We start from the raw sequence: 21,418 nt of genomic DNA, 5'->3' as shown, positions 1-21,418 counted from the left end.
ATGCTCAGTGTGAGTGAGCCCTTATGCTTTATTTAATGTTATTTCCAATGTTTGTGTAAGAGATTTATTTGCTTATGAAATTTTACATGTTATAGGATGTCCATATACTGTATTTATGTTGCACAACAGGCATTCATTTTCTTCTTTTGTAATTGTGGAAAATAACCCAAATGATCTGAATACTAATATCTTGGCAATATTGTTCAGTGTCTGACATGACATGTTTGCTGCTTCCAGTTGAATTAAAATGTAATGTACATTTTTTTATAATCATGCTGATAAAGGTACTTTCATTAAATTACATTAATAATTAAATACTACAATAGTAATAATTCAGACTAAACATTTCACTGTTGATCCATAAGCTGTAATTAATTCACATCAGTATTTATTCATTTTTACAAATTGAATGCATTGTAGATCATTATGGCTACAATAGCAAACATTTAATTGTGAAAGCAGTGCAATTAAGGAAACAAAAGAAAATTGATATGCTAGTCTTCTGGTTTAAATGTGTCTGTTTCCAAAGCAGCTTAAACAACTGTGTAATAAACACAGTAAGACCAAAATCATTCAGAGAATGTACAGAGTGCTAAAATAATCATTAAAATCATTAAAGATCTTCATTTGTTTACATGACTATATGAGGGGATCTCATAACTAAAAAAAAAAGGCTGAACCTAATCTTTTTTAAAAGGTTGTTATAACAAAAGCAGCAGCTACATCAAAGTAAAAAGCTATATGTTTAACTTCTCTTTTGTAAATTCTTAGGTTGTAATGCCATCACCTGTTACCGAACTAAGAAGCTCTTCTAGACTTAATGAGACCTCCTTAATTGAAGAATGCACTTTTCAGCCAGTAGGAACTTATATTCATTCTTTAAGAGATTCAGTTCATAATAGAGTTACTTTGGTAAGTATAGAATGGCAGCGGTTTCCATTTTATAAATTTGGAAAAAAAATTTTGGCATATTTCAAAAGAAAAGGTTACTTATCTAATAATGGTTATATAATAATTAAGTTAATGGCATCTAAACCCCCAAAAAATTACATCTAAAATTATTTTCATAGCTTTAACAATTGAGTTGTTTCTGTATTTGTGCATTTGATCAGGTTCCGTTAACTGTAACTCTCTTTCTAAGTATTTTTTTTTGCTTTGCGCCTTCCCTCACCATAACCTGTCATCTATGGGGGAGTAGCAAAAGCTTTAGGCTCGTCAAAAATTTCGATTTCCAGTTTTCAATGAATCTCAACGTATTAGGGTCCTGTGATACTGAAAACATGTATATCTCGATAATGGGTGTGTGTGTCTGTGTGCCACAGTTTCTTGAGGATTGGTCTAAAGTTAAAACGGCTGGAGGGAAAAATACCAAACTCGAAACTTAAGCCTGTTATGAGATGACAATATACTGATTTTTTTTAAGCCAAATTGTGCAAGAGAAAGAGGCACTCTCGAGGAACCCTTAAATTAATTTTTGATAATATTTTGAGAATTATGGCAAATACTGTAATTCTGCAGTTAATTATGAATTCTTCCCATCAATTGCTATCATAATGACCTATTTTATGATCAGATAGATCAGCATCAGAGCAGTAAATAATTACTGAACTGTTATAGAATAGTTCGGGTAACTTGGTTCCTAGGGCGCCAAGCCTATTGATGCTCATGTCTGAATTTTTTTCTTTTTCTTTTAATTTTAAGGACCATAGAAATGAGCTTGTTATAGCCCTAAAAGCAGTTGTTTGTGCCAGGAGTTGTAGACCATTAAAATAAATCATGATGATTTGATAAATAAAATATACTGATCAGAGAGATGTCTGGCACATTATTTAAAATCTATTCACATTTTTATAATTTTTGTAAATGTTAAGAAGGAAAATCACTGTATCAGAAGAATAAAAGTTATAATAGAGTGTATATTTAACAAAATTCTTACTTTTATTTTTTGAAAGATAAATGTTGAGTATTTAAATTAGTGGTGTCTGGTACAGTTTTCATAGATAAAACAGAACAAAAGATATACCATGACACAATGAAGCCGATGTTCAGAAGACTGGTGCATCTATCACTATCTTGTGACACTGTTTTCCTAAATTAGCAATAAATTAAGGTTTAAATATTCAAATTGAAAATAAGTACATATTTGAATTTAGGTTAACAAGTTTGGGCATTACATTTATGGTTATACATTCTTATTTTATACTTTATTATTATGGTCAAAAGGCATCTATTATTTAAATGTCGTAAAATAACGCAGCTTTGCATTGTGGATCTGGACTAAGTCGATGCCAAAATTAGTACAGGTAAAAAAAACTGTTGTTTTACAATCAAAAACAGCTTTTGCCTTTGAATGGTACTTTTTTCAAATACAAGTAAGTATGAATTATATTTAAATGGTGATGTTCAATCTAACAGCCCTAATCCATTTATCTATTCTTTGAAACCGACACTCTGTCCTTACATAGTTTCCTTTGCACTACAGTGTTTGTTGACAGTTATATCGTAAACTTTAGCAGATGTTAAATCCCTCAAAAATTTAAGGAAAGCAAATCACTGAAAGGGAATTATGAATGTGATTTAGTTAATTTTATAGTCATATCTGCCTTTGCCCAAAAGTTGTTCTTTTGAAAATTTTGTTTTATATTGTAGTGGAAAGCATTAGGAGAATCAAATTAAAAAATCTTTGATAAGAGTAAAACATTTTCATTCATATCCATCCCCTTTGTATACTTGTATATGTTTTCATGTGAATATGAGAATAAAATTGTACAGATTTGTTTAAAAAATTTGACTTATAATTAGACAGTGGTTGCTAACTTTTGGCATTTACACATTTAGATAGACTCATGTGTAAGAGAAAAGAAGCCCCTCCATAACATAAAAATGCAACCGTGGCATGATTTGCTGTAGTTATGGTATTCTTTAAGAGTGTACTCTTTTGGGGCCCAACATTTGATTTTCTTCAGGCTATAAACTTTAAACTACACAGATTCTGGCATCACTTACAAGTAAAGTGAAATTTATTGAGTGGTTGATTTCTTTTGTCACCCTTCCAGAAACAAAGGTCTACATGAAACATCAAAAAGTAACTGTGAAAATAACAAAACTCACAATGAAAATTCATTTCAAAATTGAATTTAGACAGTGGAAGTGGTGATCCCCTCTGGATGTACAGGAGCCCCCTTCATACTCATTGAAAAAATATATGGACACTGTTACAGTCAAGGATAAACAAACTGTCAGCATCTGTCAGGAGAAAGTAAACTGGCAACATCTAGAAATTAGCTATTACTAGCATTGTGACACCTTTTAATAAGAAAGATTTCATATGCATTTGTGAGAAACTGAAACAAACCGCCGAAACATGAACAACTACAGTGGTAGCACTGCTGTCTCACAGTAAGGAGATCATGGGTTTGCGTTCCGGGTCCATCCTGAACGGAGAGCGCTTTGAGTAGTGAGAAAAGCACCATATAAATGTAAAGAATTATTATTATTATCTGTTAAGAAACATTTGGATGAGATATTGGAAAAGTTTAGCAATTAACAAATGAGCTTGATGGACGGAATAGTCTCCTCTTGTTTATCAAAATTATTTTCTAATATATAAACAAATATTAATTGTAAGAATCTTCTTCTAGGCTTATTGCAATTTCTTATTTAAAACCAAAGCAGTAGAGATAATTCTGGAATTCTTGATTTACTTTTTCTGTTTTCCCCAAACTTTGTTTGCTATCCAAAAACAATTGTAAAATAATTTCAGCCCAAGCCTCAAATAAATGAGATACAAGCTATGAATCTGATAATAAAATATATGTTGACTACAACTCTATGCAGGCAGAAAATGTTTTAAATTAGGCAACTTGTTTAAAGGAGCACTGGTTACAGCTCTAGAACCTGAATTCATTGCTATTTAAGTAGTGGTGAACCTAGAGAAAATAAGTTCTGTAACAATGTTCTACTAAGAGAGGGAAATATTAAAAAGACCACTTGTTGACTGTAAGAACATGTACCATATTCTACAATAATTCTGGACATGTGCCGTCTTCCATTTGTGCAGAGATGTTAAAATTACTGTTCACAAGCAATTCAAATAGTAAATTACAAAGATGTAAATAATAAACTCAATAGTCGTTAAAAATAGTCCCAGTTTGGTTGAAAGTGGTTATGTTTACGATTGTTTTCAATTATATTCACTAGCTTCCTTTCCTTTTTGTTCCTGGCTTTACAGTATCTAGTTGACGTTGGAATAGAGTAGAATTCTCAAGACACTCTAAGCCAGGGGTGTCCAACCTTTTTTCCCCTGAGAGCTTCTTTTACAAAATGAAAATGGCCAGGAGCCACTCATGCTTTCTAACATTGATTCTCATAGCTTATTTCAACCCAAACAAACTGAATAAGGTTGTTTTGCCTGAACATTTACAAAATGTTGGTGTCCACTACTCACATTTTGCAATTAAACATCACAAAAAGTATTTAGTTCACCTGCAAGTGCATTTTGTATGTCTGTATGCATTTTCTAGTATATCTCATACTGTTGAATTAAAACATGAATGCTGTCAAAACAATGCAATTACAAATACACAGATATTACTTATTTGTCATTTTGTTACATGCTACTGTTTCACTTCACAAGAGTATTCACATGTCCAAGTGCATGTGTGATGTGTTTTTTAGTTAGTCAGATGACTGGCACTGCATGGAGTCAACAAGAGAGGTGTATGGTGGAGTGTAGCCACTTAGGTTCACTCTTATGGAGTCATTTAAATATTCAACTGTCGGTCTTGTTCTGAACTTTGATTTCATGACATTGATTCAAAAGGCAGATTCACAGAGGTATGTAGACCCAAACAAAGCAGACATTTTCAGAGCTACTTGGTGAAGATTCTTATAGTTATCTGGCTCTACTAAGCTCCAGCAATGCTGAGAATGCTGTTGAGACTTTAACTGCACATTATTTTGAAGGTTTACCAATATGTAAAATCCAATGTCTTTCTGTCTGTATGTCTGTCCGCTTTTCACGAGAGAACTACTTAACGGATTTAGAGTGGAAATTTTTTCTATAATTTGCTTGAACATTCCGGTTGATTTTGTGACTTAATAATAATAATTCTTTGCATTTATATAGTGCTTTTCTCACTACTCAAAGCGCTCAGCAATTGCAAGTTAAGGGCCTTGCTCAAGAGCCCAACAGAGCAGAGTCCCTTTTGGCATTTACAGGATTCGAACTGGCAACCTTCCGATTGCCAGTGCATATCCCTACCCTCAGAGCCACCACTCCACACTCTCATTTCGCTATATATCATAGTTCGCTTGCGATATAAATTTATTTGCGCAAATCCAAGAGACACTCAGCCGGCATGAGGGGAAGGGGGGTGGGTTCATCGTCATTCACTCGCCAGCTTCGGTGCATGTTCCTTAACTCCACTTAGCTAGTGAATGAGAGATCAATTGAATTCAACTTGGTTTGATATTTAAAATAAAGTGTTACTTAGGTCTTGATGAGTTTTAGTCCGGATAGTCTCTTAAGTGTATGCCACATTGAAAAGAGATTGCAATTCAGATTGTAGATCATGATTTTGTGTTAAAAGGATCGTGATATGATTTTTTGGAAAGATCGGCCACCCCTAATTTGACTAATCAAGTTTTCAAATTTTTGTAGGATTCATTAACCCTTTGGCGAGCTACTTGGAATGGGGTTGCGAGCTACCGGTAGCTCACCAGCGACGTGTCGGAGACCCCTGCTCTAAGCAGTGTTTCATTCTGCTGATTTAAATATTAAATTTATATTATTCATAAAAATCACAGTGAATGTGAAGTGGAAGTGAAACCAATGACGTGATAAATCTGTTATTTTAAAATTGAAGGCATTAACATCTACACTAAAAACTATGATGAATATAGTCAAGAATTTTTCTATATCTATATGGTCTAATATTCTGAAAGGTTTTCTGTAGTTATTGTAGTGAAACACTGTGAAGAAATAGTAATTATTAACAGACTTTAAAAAACACTAGGCTTATTTAAAGGGTTTTGGTACTGCCCAAATGTTTCTGCCTCCTCTTTTCTGGAATCATTATGTAATCATGCAAAGAAAATATTGTGTCCTGATATTGCTCTAAGCGTTTAACCTATTAGAAATTAATGTTTTCCTGTTTGCTTTTCATTACTAAAAAGTTTGTTTTTAAAAAACTTTGTGTAATACTGATCTTAGCAGAGATATATTCTTGAATAATACTGTACTAAAAATTAAGCTCAAAGTGGGCTTGTCTTGAACTACTTTTTTTTTTAATTTTAAAGCATTTTGTTTGTAAATTCAGGTTTTAGATATATTTAGATAAATATTAATGTGATTTCCATTTTTAATTTTGTTAAAGTGAGGTGTGAGAGAAAATGCATTTTATGATTTGTCAATAACAGAAATTATGTTGTTTTTACAGATTATTTAAATCATGACAGATTATGAGTATTTTTTTTTTTTTTTTAAATAAAGTTTAGATTAGTTGAATAAAAAAACGTCTTAGTATATTTGTATCACAGGCAGGTCATTTCATTTATTCAACAGGGAGTTTACCTGTGTACAATTTTAATGTTATTTAATTATACAGTGTGTGACTTGTTTTCTTTAATGTTTCTGAAATTGAAAGCCATATGCATTGTTTTGACATGTAACAGAACTATATTTGTCCCTAGGGAGAAGTTTGGCTTTTTACAGAAGCTCTTTAAATAAAGAAATACATTAATAGATAGAAAAAGAAATAAACATATACAGTACAAACACTCTGTGGTCTGAACACACACCAGAGTGAATAAAAAGCAAAAAAAATTAAAAGAAAGAGAACTTCTGACTTGACCGTCACAGTATGTGTAATATAAAATCACTTTGTGAAAAATCTTAATGTTCTTTCACAGTTTTCATCAGAAATGATATACAGTCCTGTTATTTGTAGTTGGAATACAGAAACTCCACTTGTAAAAACACACTTTTTTAAAGGACAGGAAAGTACTTTGGGGGGAAAACAAAAACCAAACTTTTTATGTCTTTTAGGAAATGACAACTGGTGCAATGCTTAGAATAAGTATTCCTGATATAGCATCTTCAGAGCTCGGTGAGTGGAATAATAAGCAGTTTTAAATGCAACTTTTTTTTTTTGGTTTTGACCTTTTTTAATATTTTATAAAGTGTAAAATTATATTAATTAAAACATTGAAATGCATTTCTTTCATGCAGTATTTTATCTGTTTTGCCATATGCCCTTATATGCACATATTCACAGTTGTAATTTATTTAAATATCAACATAAGTTGCTTTAATTACAGAGAAAACTTTGCCCACTATATCAGTGGTGTGCAAAGAAGATACTTAGTAAAAGAATAAATTTAGCATCTTTGTAGATTTTTTGGTAAGGAGAGTTGTAATTGGTGTGCTTCTGCCTTACAATAAAAATGGAAAAAATAGTTCTAACCTTGTATGTTAGGAAGCATTAGCATTCTTAATTATGTTTAATATAAAACTTTTATTGGCTGTAGGGTTTAATATGGAAGTGTCAAATACTAATACTAATCTGCGTCATCCTACACCTCTCCTTCCATTCACCCACTTATCCACTTCAGGTAGACAGGAGACCGGTGACTATCCTGGCAGTACAAGGCACAATTTTACAACTAACCCTTTTTATCTGATTTCTCACTTATACTGGCCAATTTACAGTCAGTAATCAACCTAAACTACACATCTTAGGAGTGTGTCAGTAAGATCAAAATACCAGGAGAAAAATTTACAAGACATTAGGAGAAGTTGTAGACATAGAAAGTGTGTGGTTCAAGAGTAAAACACAGGAGGTCTGAGGCAGCAGTACTAACCACCGTGCCACCCCCATAACTTACCTAGCAAGGTTATTATAGTTTTGCCTTTTTATATTAGTTTTTATTTCTAGATTTTTTCTGACCTTACTTGGAAATTCAGTTAAGTTTTAGTTTTCCTTCATCATATATTTTTAGTTTTTATTTCAAAAATAATTTCTATTTTATTTTTATATCTATTAGTTTCAGTTTTAGTAATTATGGTACAGTTAGTTACTATGGAGTTTAGTTTTGTGTCACAATCAGACAGAACTGTACACTTAACAGGTTTGGATATAATAGGTGATTAATGTTAGAGAAAGCTTACTACATACACTACATGGTTTACTATCTGGTTTTGTTTTTGTCTTATATGAAAAGAAGCATAATCAAAAGCATTTACTGAATGTGAACAATTTTATACAATTTTATAATTTTTAAAATATTTTCTATGTCATTTGTGCTGAACAAATGTGTGCTGACTGTTGACACGTGTCACCTTTTCCTTTTCTTGCACAGAATGGGAAAATTTGTAATGACATTTACATGAATTTTAAGGTTTGAAGGTTTTTTACTCTAGATGTCTACAGCACAGGTGTCCTCCTCCAAGACAATATGCTTACGATTAATGCCTTCGATATTGCATTAAAAAATCTCCCATACTGGACTTTATTTTTTGCCAGCCATATTGATCTCTGATTCCGTCTCAGGCACATACAATTTATAGATAGAATTTGCCCACCTGCATGCCTAAAAAGATATAAAAAATCAGAAAATAGATTCTACTGTGTCCTGACAGGTGTGATCATAAAAATCATGGGGGTTTAGGAAGAACACGGCTCTTAGGCTTGAATCAGTTTGTAGACCCCACCTAGCTGTATTGAAGGAAATGAAGAAAAACAAGTATGTAGTGTGAAGGTTAGGGGCAGCGAGATTTGAAAAGCCAAAGGATAAGAACAGTAAACCCTTAATAAGCTGAGCAGAGAGAGAGAAAAACTTAAAAAATAGGGACCAATATTTTAAAACATAATTCTGCTACTGGATTATTTTCATAATATCAGGTATTTTGAGCTGTGAATATAAACTAAAAAAAGATAAATTAATAAATATAGAATAAATAAAAAAGACGTTAGTAGGTTTAGTTTTTCACCAGTTTGCAGACTCTCTTCCCCTACCTACCTGTAGTTCAGTAGAGACATTGCAACTCAGGAATTTTACAAGGTTTGTATCGCTTCATTGTTAAATGACTTTTTTAAAGCAAAAACGATCGGTCAGTAACAATATGCTGATCTTTTATAATGATCAGTGCCGTTTTATTTTCAAAAAGTGTTTCTCCTGTGCGATGTGGCAGGTGAATTATTGTCAACAAAATGCAGGCACCTGAGAAATAAACTGTCCACTGTTTCCATGTCTTAACAGTGAGCGAGAAGCATCCAACCTACCAAATCAGAAATGGAAGGTGTGCTATGGTGCTTTTATCTTCAAGTGATATACAACATTCTATTGCCTGTGTCTGAGCAATGATGAATATTAATCTAAGTTGAAAACACACCTGACGGGTCTCTTTTATGAATTTATAATAGTTTGGTCGATGTAATGAGAACTTCCTTGAAAATGTAGTGAAGCAAAAAGTATGCTATCGGTCCTGAAAATGCAGTGGTCTAAAAGTAACAGTAGCCCTAAATGAAATTTACTCAAGAAGTACAAATAGGTGGAAAATGTACTTGAGTAACAAAGTAGTTGTACTAAGTAACAAAATAGTTGTGCTTGTTTATTTTACGCCTCTGTATAAAAGAGATTTGAATTAACCAAATTGTTTAGTATTTAGTAAATTAACCAGTATGTTATGTAATTAATTGAGTTGTTTAGTAAGTTGGAAGTAGTGCCTTAAGGTTTACAAGTTTGTTAATACTAAAAAAGGTGGCATATGTGCTTAGATGTCTGAGAATTCCTAGATTTTTATGCAACCTTTTTTCAATATTTTATTGTAGTTGGAGTTCTTTACTTTGTGATATGCTAAATTTTGTTTTCTGCTCCCATTTTTACAGTAAAAAAATGTTTGCTTGCAATCAAGTACATTCTTCCCAAAGATGTTGCAATGAAAATACTTATTAAATGGTACAATATCTATAATGCACCTGGAGGCCCAAGCTCTCAGTCTGAGTGGAATTTGTTTGTTACTTGTCTGATGACTTTGATGGGCTACAACACAGACAAGTTATCATGGACACGTAATGTGAGTAAGCATTTTTGTCATTCCAGGTACTCTCTACTTGGAAACTGCTTAAACTATGTGAATTTATAAAGAATAGAAGCAGGCCTAGAAAAGAATTAAATCAACCATAAATTCCTGTAATAATTTTCAATCAAGTTAAAAGTTTTAAATGCAGTATAACAACTTATCAGTATCTTATAAATGTAAATATTAAAATATGTGCTTGCCTGTTTGTAGATATGCTTTAAAGAGGTCTCTTTTTGAATTGGTCATTTATTTCCTTTATAGCTGGTTTTGCTGCAGTCATAATAATTGTATGTTTAAATAAGCTATTACACACAATTCCTTTCAGATACATGTTGTGAATAGGTGTAATGCATTAAAAATATTAAGTAATGTTTTTTAAAAACATTTTTATGCAATACAGTTCATACTAGATAAGACATTATATCACATACTTCAAAAGTAGTGATAATGTAGAAAATTAATATTTCAATGGCTATTGGCAGGAATAGAAATTGTTAAATTCTCTTCTTAAAAATATTAATTTTGTACTGAACACACAAAGATATCCCTCTATCATTTTGAAAGAATTTTTTTTGTAGCTCTTATAGCTACAGTTATGTTTCTGAAATACTAATGAGTTCATAATTTCAAAAACCAAGCATATACAACATTTCTTCTTTTTTGAAACAAATAATAAATACAAAAAACGTGTTAAATAAAATCATGTATCTAGTGCGCAGATGCTATAATTATGTGTTATGTTATTTGATCCTCTTGGAGAGGACAAATATGAAGACTATGTCACACATTATACATACTAGGGGTGTGTGATATTGGCAAAAACTTGTATCTCGATATTTTCTGAGACTTTGTCGATAACAATTGTGACAGTTGAGTTGCTGTCTTGCACCCCAAAAACGAGGCTAAGTCTCAGTACTTTAGCAAAATCAGCTTTATTCAACTTGAAACAGGAACAGCACGGTTATTTATTGTAGCAGGATCTACCACTCTCTTATACACAGACACAGCAAACGGGCTGGGTCTGGGGCCAGGTCAATGGCCAAGTTATACTGTTCCCTGCATTTATAATGTTCCTTGCATCACCCAACAGCGTCAGGCACTTATAGTGCGACCGCATTTGGGGCTCATAGTTGTTTTCGCAGTTGCATGCTGTTGCTTTGCCAATGCACAAGCATTCCTTCAAAGACGCGGCAATCACGCTTCAGCGTGTCATCTGGGTTGGGTTAGGGGTTGGGCCCAAAAGAGTTCAAAAACCTCACATCCCTCCCAACCGAGTGGGCAAAGTGACCCTCCAAGCAAGGCTTCTGCCCTTTGTGAAGTCAGTGAGGGGTGCGGCCCGATGTACAAAATTGGGAATGAACTTCCTGTAGTACTGTGAGCCCGACAAAGGCACAAACCTGCCACTGTGTTTCAGGATGTGGATACGCAAGCATCTCCCCCACCTTGTCCATTTGAGGCTTGAGCAAACTTGTATCTCGATATCGTTATCTAGGATATTCCATTCCCATGGAATATCCTAGATAATTGGTTTCTGACATACACAGCTTGCACTTTTTAGGGATAACCATCAACCCCTTGAGCTGCAAACTGTCAAGGACTGCCTAAAGGCGGATGAAATGAGATTCCCAGTTGTTACTGAAAATAACAAAATTGTCAAGATAGGCACCAGCGTATGTGGAATGGTGACGCAGGATCTGGTCCATCATCCTCTGAAAGGTCAACAGTACGCCATGGAGACCAAAAGGGAGCGCTGTAAATTCATACAGCCAGTCTGAAGTGGTGAACAGAGTCTTCTTGCAACTGGACTTGTCTTGTCGTATTCACATTTCTGTGCCTCCTGATCATGCTGAAGATGTTCCACCACAATAGAGGACAGTCTGGAAATCTGTTCCTCTAGTGATGCAACTCGGTCGACTAACCTGCCCACTCTTCCTGAAGAATGTCTTAACACACCACAGAGTTGGTGGCCAAAGAGTAGCTCAAAAGTGCTCAACCCAGTAGATGCTAGGGAAGACTCTCAAACAGCAAACAGGAGTTAAGGCACTACTGTATCCCACAAAGTTGGAACTTCATGAGAGACTGATTGAATCATCTGTTTTAGAGTTTTATTAAATCGTTCAGTCAGTCCATTCGTCTGCGGATGATAAAGCGTTGAGTGTAGCTGCTTAATTGCAAAGCTGTTTCATGATGCTAGACATAAAGGGCATGCACTGATCAGTAAAAATCTTGCAAGGGATACAATACGCGCAAATATTTTTGAGAGTGCTTTTGCAATAGTCTGGGTGTCCGCCTGCCACAACATGGCTACTTCTGGGTATCTTGTGGCATAATCGACTAACATAAGCATATACTGAAAGCCATTTTTACTCCTGGGAAGCGAGCCAGCAATATCTGATCCCACCCTCTCAAAGGGGACATCTAAAACAGATATCGGTACAAGGGGTGCCCTGGCGGGTCTGTGAGCAGAAACTATTTGACAGTCGGGACAGGCCTTACAGAATTGCTCCACATCCTGGCCCATATTCACCCAGTCAAAGCGTTTAGAAACGCCTTTGTCTTTTCGGCGCCGAGGTGACCCCCAAAGCGTGACAGTGAGCAATTTTTAAAACCTTATCCCTATGCCCACTTGGCACCACCAGCTCCTTGATATGCCCATTGCCCATGCAATCAGAAATCACCCGATACAGGAAACCATCCTTAATTAAAAAAATGTGGTGTTTTAAAGTTTGGGTCCTCTCTCTCCAGGTAGTAGTAAGAGTTACTTGCAACATGGGCTTGTTTGAATGCGAAATCCAAGGTGTTATTGGCTCATTGCAGGCGAGCAAACTCTGTCTGAATGGCAACCTCTGCTTCCTCTGTGTCCGATGTACCATCGTGCCCACCTCCCACTGCTGTTTTATTTTCATCTGGGTCTGTATTGGATGTCCATTCTAGGGAGGCTGTTCGTGCCAGTAACGGCATGGAAAACTCTGCCATCTGTCCTGGGTCTTCACTTGAGGATTTGTCCGCCACCTCACTGGACAACTCGGGTTCAATTTCAAACTTGGTTCCTTGACTGACATTGTCTGTGGTGAGCACCTCTCTATCCACTATATCCACTGACGGGAGAGGCACTCTGCAGGTGGCCAAGACCCGTGGGAAGAGGGCATTCCTTTTTCCTATTAAGAGAGGCTTGGGTGAGGTGTCTGATTCCCTTTAAATTGCAGAGGGAATAATATAGTCTCGTATATTTTAATGTCCCCATGGACGCAGCGGATGTGCACTTGCTCTGTGGTCTTATAAGGGGTCTGCCAGAGTGAGTCATAGCGGACTACACAGAGGTCACTACCAAAGTCCAACAGTGCCAAGACTTCCCACCCGGCCAATGTAATAGGGACCTTAAAATTGTCCTTCTTTTAAGATCTTGGGGGAAACCTGTGAGCCACATATCTTGGCCAGATTAATGGTCATGGTTTGCGCAGGTAGGAGATGGCACTCCCAAGCCAAATGTCCTGGTTGATCACAGCGAAAGTGGCTGCGTTCAGTCTGCATTATGGTGTTCCCACTATGGTGTCTTCCTCCCGTGGCGCCGGCGACCCTAGAAGTCTGTGCTGGCTGGATCGAAGTCAGTTTAAAGCCTGGGTAGCCCTGTTGTTTCCAGGTGGCTTGTGTGCCCTCCAGTCTGCGGGTCAGGTCTAACAGCAAGTGGACGTCGTTCCGTAGCATTTCATCACAAAGGCTCTTGTCTGTCCCTGAAAGGACTGCATCAATAGCGAGGTTCTCCCTAATGCCCTCGAAAGGGTCTCTGTGGATCCAGCTTTGTATCAGGTCCACTAAGCCCTGGATCTCTCCTCTTATAGGGCAGTCAGTATGCCATAGACTAAACTGGCACCCTTTGGCCACCGGGCTCACAGGACCTGTTTCTTCAGGAAGTCATAATCATCAAGCCTTTTGGGAGGGAGTTTTCGCACGACTTGTAGGGTCTCCCCAGTTTAAAGCGGGGCCAAGATAGACGGCCAGGTTCCCCTGTCCCAGCGCATCTGTGTTGCCGTGCGCTCGAAGCAGAATAGAAAACACTCTGGGTCGTCTAAGGGAGCCACCTTCACCAGCACATCCCTGGGGAGCATGAAGACTGGAGCGTATGCAGGATCCTCATTTTGCTATGCTGGTATCAGGATATTATATGCCTCTTGGGGTTCAATTGGTGCAAGACCCCACTTCTGGTACCATGTGATGCGTGAGTCGCTGTCTTGCACCCCAGAAAATGAGGCTGAGTCTCAGTACTTTAGCAAACCAGCTTTATTCGACTTGAAACAGGAACAGCATGGTTATTTATTGTAGCGACATCTACCACTCTTCTATTCACAGACACAGCAAATAGGCAGGGTTGGGGCCAGGTCAGTGGCCAAGTTATACTGTTCATTGTATTTGTAATGTTTCTTGCATCGCCCACTGGCTACAGGCACTTATAGCGTGATCGCGATCGGCTTGTAGTTGTTTCTGTGGTGCTGTGAACCTGCAGTTGCCTCGGCGACAGACAACCAGTCCTCCACAGATGCGGAAATCGCACTTTAGTGTGTCGTCCCAAAAGAGTTCAGAAAGGTCACACAATAATTAGATGATATTTTGCATCCTTCAAAATCATTTTTGTAAAAGTCTTATTGAGCCAGCTTGGCCTTGTTAATAGGATATTAACTGTAGCTTACTAGTGAGATTAATGGAAACAACAGTTAAGGAAAACAGGTCTTATTTACTTAAGTAAAATAACACAAAAACATTAAAATCACCAAAGTATTACTAAGATCAAACAATGCAATTATGACTAAACCATTAGTGGCCTACAGTATTTACACAACAAACTGCACTGAAACCAACAAAACTATTATAATAAGGGCATTTTAAACAGACACTTACCGTTAATTGTAACCAGGATAATACTAATCATAATTGAATTACAGGGCATAAACATTACAGTCTGGATAAATATAAACTTCTCTGCTGTAAGATGAATCGTGCAGCATACAAGCAAGAACAAAAATCTAACATACTGTACTATGATGTAAAAATCTAAAGTTCTGTCAAATACTGCACAGGAAAGCAAAACTAACATTTGTTATGACAACTTCTGTCATGTATTGCACAAACATACAAAAAAACCAAACCTATAACATTTTTAAACAAATTACAAACTTAAGGTTCTGTCCAATTTTGGACATAGATATCAAAAAAAATAAAACAATTGTAAAATTCTACTATGGAAACTTCAAGTTGTTTGACAGAAACACCAGTCATGGCTTCAGAGCAGCACTGTTACATGTTATAACATTTCCTCCATTGCCGAAAGCCCCCTCAGAAGGGCTGCTTGAGGCAGGAATGCACAGGTACTTTTTTGCAAGTTTCCCCAGTTTTGGGAAATGTACTACTTGTGTTTTCCACCACTCAAGTGGATTTACAACATTGTTCACTTCATGTATCATCAAGTAGGTCTAGATCTTTTTTTCAATGGCAGTGTGCAGAGAGTTGCCTTCTCTGAATTCCTGTGTTTTTTTTAGAAATAGCTGCTAAAAGACTTCTTTTTTTCTCATTTTTGCTCCCTCCTTTGTGTCATTACCTACTCCAACTTCTGTAGTCATAACAGTGGGATGGAGCAGGGCGAGGATCTGTGCAATTATTTTAAAAAATGAAAAAAAAAAAAAAGTGCTTTGGAATCTAGAACCCCCCAACCAAAATGGCTTGCGAAGTCAAACACTTCCAATAGGCATATGCTTCTTACAGAAATAAAAATAATCTGTTTCAATGAATTTCCAACACAGTTTGCAGATTGCTGTCTTTTAAGCAACGTCAGACATTTAAAAGTCAAACCACCACCATGCGAGTGAGGATAATCCACATCTTGCAATTAAATTTAACTAATCGATTGCAAAGCTGTTTTATTCCTTGACGCTGTTTGCTCACTCATTGTTAGGCTTAACACCTATGTGCTCACTTTGCGCACACGCTGGTTACATAGTGAATACATGGACTCTCAATACATGTTTTTGAGTGAGTGACATTCTTGATAATTTCAGCTCTCACATCGTTAAAACAGCAATTAAGTTATTGTCAGAGACGATACATATTCAACTCCAGTTCCTGTACCTTTAAAAAGAATATGCAGATATAGGCATTAACAGAATGCCTCAAATCCTATACTCTTACCACACTGTTAGGTACTGTAGTTCAGCATTTTCCCTTTCCTGTAACCTCAGACAATTAGACTAGGTAATCCATTCCCGGACGGGTTAATCCATTCCTGGGAATTCGGGAATCCCGCATTTCATTCCCAGGAATGACACTGTGCACGGGCATCTCACATGTGAACGGTTTTAGAACGACCGACACTTATTTTTAATAAAACTACTGCAATATGTTGACACAAATAAAAGACTAACCTTATCTACAAGCAGTTCTTGCCGTCATATAAGTACATGTATCTAGTTAGTTGCAGTAATAAGAGCGTACAAAAGCACAACATGTCCAGCGTGCGGTCGTCCAGGCTAGATCGCACCTTCATGCAGAGTACACCAGCCGCTAAGAAAGCACGCTCTGCCTCCACTGAAGTAGGCGGCACAGTCATCAGATACTGATACACTTGTTCTAAACAACACCCGCGCTTGCCGTTGCTCTGAAACACCGCCATTTCAGCTTTTACTGATGCATCCAGTTTCTTGTCATCATTCTGTGATGGCAAGTTTCTTGGCACAGATAATGCGGATGCAACAGACTGACGCATTGCAATTTCAACTTGCTGTTCAAGGCTGTTGTCTGATGAAGTGCAAGCTGCAGCAGTGGGCCACCTTAATTATTTTCAACTACAGTGATCCCTCGCTATATCGCGCTTCACCTTTCGCGGCTTCACTCCATCGCGGATTTTATATGTAAGCATATTTAAATATATATCGCGGATTTTTTGCTGGTTCGCGGATTTCGCGGACAATGGGTCTTTTAATTTCTGGTACATGCTTCCTCAGTTGGTTTGCCCAGTTGATTTCATACAAGGGACGCTATTGGCAGATGGCTGAGAAGCTACCCAACTTACTTTTCTCTCTCTCTTGTGCTGACTATCTGTGATCCTGACGTAGGGGGTGTGAGCAGGGGGGCTGTTCACACACCTAGACGATACGGACGCTCGTCTAAAAATGCTGAAAGATTATCTTCACGTTGCTATCTTTTGTGCAGCTGCTTCCTGAAACGACATGCTGCACAGTGCTTCGCATACTTAAAAGCTCGAAGGGCACGTATTGATTTTTGATTGAAAAACAAACTCTGTCTCTCTCTCTCTCTTTGTCTGCTCCTGACGGAGGGGGTGTGAGCTGCCGCCTTCAACAGCTTTGTGCCCCGGTGCTTCGCATACTTAAAAGCAAACAGCCCTATTGATTTGTTTGCTTTTCTCTATCTATGTGACATTCTGTGCTCCTGACAAGCACTCCTTTGAAGAGGAAGATATGTTTGCATTCTTTTAATTGTGAGATGGAACTGTCATCTCTGTCTTGTCATGGAGCACAGTTTAAACTTTTGAAAAAGAGACAAATGTTTGTTTGCAGTGTTTGAATAACGTTCCTGTCTCTCTACAACCTCCTGTGTTTCTGCGCAAATCTGTGACCCAAGTATGACAATATAAAAATAACCATATAAACATATGGTTTCTACTTCGCGGATTTTCTTATTTCGCGGGTGGCTCTGGAACGCAACCCCCGCGATGGAGGAGGGATTACTGTATAACTCTGTTACAATTTCTTGATTGATTTTTACACTTTTACACGCTATATATGTGAGCTTGGCCATTCCTGTTTTCCCAGGAATTATAGCAGTTTCATTCCCGGGAATGAAAAATGTCCGGGAGCCCGGGAATGGATTCCCTAAATTAGACTAAGTAAAATAATAAGCAGGAGAAAAGTAACAAAAGTAGTGTATTATAGATCAAATATATAGTCCCAGAAAATTGGGGCAATAAACACCAATACGACCTGGTACTGCTAGATGTTAAGTCTTTTCCATGTGGCTCATTTTTTGCATTGCTTCGAGTGTCAAAAGTCAGTCACTGGATTCTTGGATTGACTCCCCCACCTCCTTATGCCTTCTGATCAGCTTTTTCCTTTCTGTTTCCTCACAAATGAATCATCTCTTTTACTGAACTTAAAAAGCCCTTTGTATTTTCCAAGGTCCATAAAACTAAAATCATGTTTCCAAAATCACCTTATGTAACATATATTTCTGACATCGTAACTGTAAGCCAATAGTGCAGCATGCTTGTATAACTTATAGAGCTTATGAAACCATATGTGCATCATTGGTTCAGTTTTGCCTTGTAGGTAGCAACAAAAACATGCATAGGCAGATGTGCAATGCTGCAAGATCCCAGTGATAGGCTGTTAGCCCTACCTTAATCTTGTTTAAGTGGTATTCGGTTATTAGAGAAGCCTTCACGAAAAGTATCAATTTCTAGTAGATCTGTAAAAGATCTGTAAATGATTCTTTTTTTCACATTTGCTGGACAAGAAGAAGAAGGTCCAAGAGGACTGCAAACTAATACTGATGATTTTGACAATATTTCTGAGAGAATTTTAGAGAATGTAAAATTGGATAAAGTAATGGTTTTGAACCTGGAAGGATAGCAGTAAAGCATTTTGAAATGTCTCTTAACACCTTGAGCAAGTTTGTTTGCAAATGAGTGGCAGTAAGCAGCAAATCCTAGTCATGAGACTTAAGATAACTTTGACACTGAAGTAAAATTTTTGAGGATGTTGGTTTTTTTCCTGCATATTAACCACTTTGTAAATATTTTAGGCTCTCATATGAGTACTTGTAATCTTGTTGAAACTAAACATTTGTGAAATTAAACATGGAGGTCAGGTTTTTGGGTAGGTTCATCTGAAATAACATATTTTTATAAAGTGAATAAAGTTTTTGTTTCTTTGCTTTGAATTGGTAGATTAGAATTGATCCTCATTTTGCAGTTTTGTTATCCTTTCTGTTAATGTCTGATTGATAGTGCATTTTCTTTTTGAAATTGACCATACATTGATATAATAGTGCTTTCGTAAATTAAATATTAATTTGTTTATGGGATATTAACATTTTTCAGCTTTCCCTGATCAGACTGAATGACAGCTGCTAAAATTGGCAAAATGCTAAAATGAATTATGAATCTGGTTACTACTGTTGCATAATAGTGGCATAGTGCACCACCTAGGTATAATGCTTTGTTTCTCATTGAAATAAGAAATTGAATAAATATCTTGAATTTTTGTAAATATTTTCTTTAGATTGATTTTGAGGGATCACTTTCACCAGTCATTGCTGCAAAAAAGGCAAGACCATCTGATATGGGGTCAGATGAGGTAAGATATTAATTATTTTTGAATTGATCATGTTTTAAGCAGTAATATGTACTTTTGTAATTTAATTCATTTGCGTTTAAACACCTTTTAGTTTTTTGCACATTTTATTTATGTACTTATGTGGTTTGCGTCTATTTTAGCTATTCTGTTTATATTTTTAACATAGTTCCCTTTTTACCTTATAGCTGCCACTTCATAGCTTTAGAGTTCTTAAATCAGATCCTGTATTGGGACATACATTATATCAATACACATTTAAAGAAATACCGGAACCATTTCTATTAATAATTTTTTGATACAAGCATTTTGTCTTCATGTGTTCATTCTGCTGTTTCAGTGTCCATGCATTAATTCTTTAAGTTAGTTTCTAATGTGTTATCTTTTTCCAAAATGCTCATTTCTGGCCCGTAATTATAACCAAATACCTTCATTTTAAACATAAAATGTCTCTTAAACTGAAAAATTACATTGATTTCAAGAAAGAAGAAAGGACACCACTGCTCCTGATTGTTGCCTTTTGTGTTAAGCAAAACTATCATGTCTATTTTCACACATTTTTAAAAAATAGTCCAATTCCTAATATTAGAATCTGAATATTTTAGTTTTTTGGCTGTTGCATCGTTATCAGAATTCTTATCAGAATGCTATGATTTCCTCCTACATCCCAAGCAAATGCATCTTAAGCAAATTGAAGATATTAAATTGACCTTTTATGGGAGTGTGGTGTGTCTTTGAATATTCTCTGTCCTGTGAAATTTCTGGCTTTTCAATTGCCACCAGAATAAGCTCATGTTTTCGGTACCCATGCAAATGGAATGAGAGGGTTCAAAAATGGTTTGATTTTTAATTTTGCAAAGATTTTTTTATATTTAAATATGTTTATCTTTTTTTTGTCTATACATGCTTAGGTAGTTTTTTAAAACCAAGTTTTCCCGCTTTGTAGATTTTATAATTTTTATATTTTTTTATATTTTATATTTAATTTTATATTAGTATTTATATTAATTTTTAGGTTTTATAATTTCTAAACTAAGCATACTAATAGTATGTCTATCAGATGTCCATTTATCAGTGGTAAAGTGTATAACAGACACCGTCAACAAGAAATTTGTGAATATGATTTTCCATAATTTTATGTAGCTCTGGAAGTGCTACGCCAGAGAAATAACCATAACTAAGTATTAGGTAACAGGGCTTAAGATACTCAACTAGCCTTGAAAATCTTGTATCTTCTACAACAGAAAATGGCTGATCGTCCAGAGTGATAAAATCCATCACCGTTACATTAATTGTCAATATACTTTAGGAATATCTTTATTAAATTTCTTGATTTTTCAACAAACTGATTAACAGGCTGAGCAACTGCAGTTTTTGATTTTGTGCACAGTAGCGTAAGATTCTCCACTTTTGCTCTGAGGAATTCTGTATATTTGTCAGGATGGCATGGTTTTTAAGTGTAAAGTTAAGTTGGTGGTATTGAAATTTCGACCTTTGCTCCCTCTGCATAAGACATTAGTTGAACAAATGGCATGTTTTATGTTGCTCTCACTTACTTTGAAAAACTTTAATACTGCACACATTTTCCGTGCAGTTGCTCAGCGTCATCTAAACCTCTTGCTCATCCGGAACACAATGAATATATCATCCAATATTGGTTTGAATTATCGATCAAATATAGTCAACGATCCAATGCTGATAAAATTATTTTAACCAATTATCTGCTGATACAGATATTAATCCAATGATATCATACATCCCTAAAATCAATTTACCCTCTTGACTTCACACAGATGTTCTCCATTTAACTGAAACCAACTGGCTGCTCCTGTGACTATTTAGGTGTCAAGTTCCTTGACACCACTGTTCAGCTAAAAGATAACACCCTTGTGACCTCTAATTTGTATTAATTAGACAGGAGAGAAAGGCATGGGAAGTTAAACTGGTGCTAAAATTTAACACATTGCAACATGGTTTA

General features: G+C 36.0%; 1 protein-coding gene across 3 annotated transcripts in view; it reads left to right on the top strand.

Moving 5' to 3' along the window:
- The window catches only part of anapc1 (anaphase promoting complex subunit 1), a 299,392-nt gene that overhangs the window by 99,451 nt on the left and 178,523 nt on the right, over positions 1-21,418 (top strand). For all 3 annotated transcript variants that reach the window (XM_051925424.1, XM_051925423.1, XM_051925425.1), the window contains exons 15-18: positions 772-912; positions 7,049-7,109; positions 9,891-10,078; positions 19,369-19,443. In XM_051925424.1, the coding sequence (XP_051781384.1) occupies positions 772-912; positions 7,049-7,109; positions 9,891-10,078; positions 19,369-19,443 (465 nt within the window). The remainder of the gene's footprint in view (positions 1-771; positions 913-7,048; positions 7,110-9,890; positions 10,079-19,368; positions 19,444-21,418) is intronic.

The sequence above is a fragment of the Erpetoichthys calabaricus genome, chromosome 3 (genome assembly GCF_900747795.2).
Source record: "Erpetoichthys calabaricus chromosome 3, fErpCal1.3, whole genome shotgun sequence".
Classification (NCBI taxonomy): Eukaryota; Metazoa; Chordata; class Cladistia; order Polypteriformes; family Polypteridae; genus Erpetoichthys; species Erpetoichthys calabaricus.
This window is presented reverse-complemented; position numbering and strand designations above follow the sequence as displayed.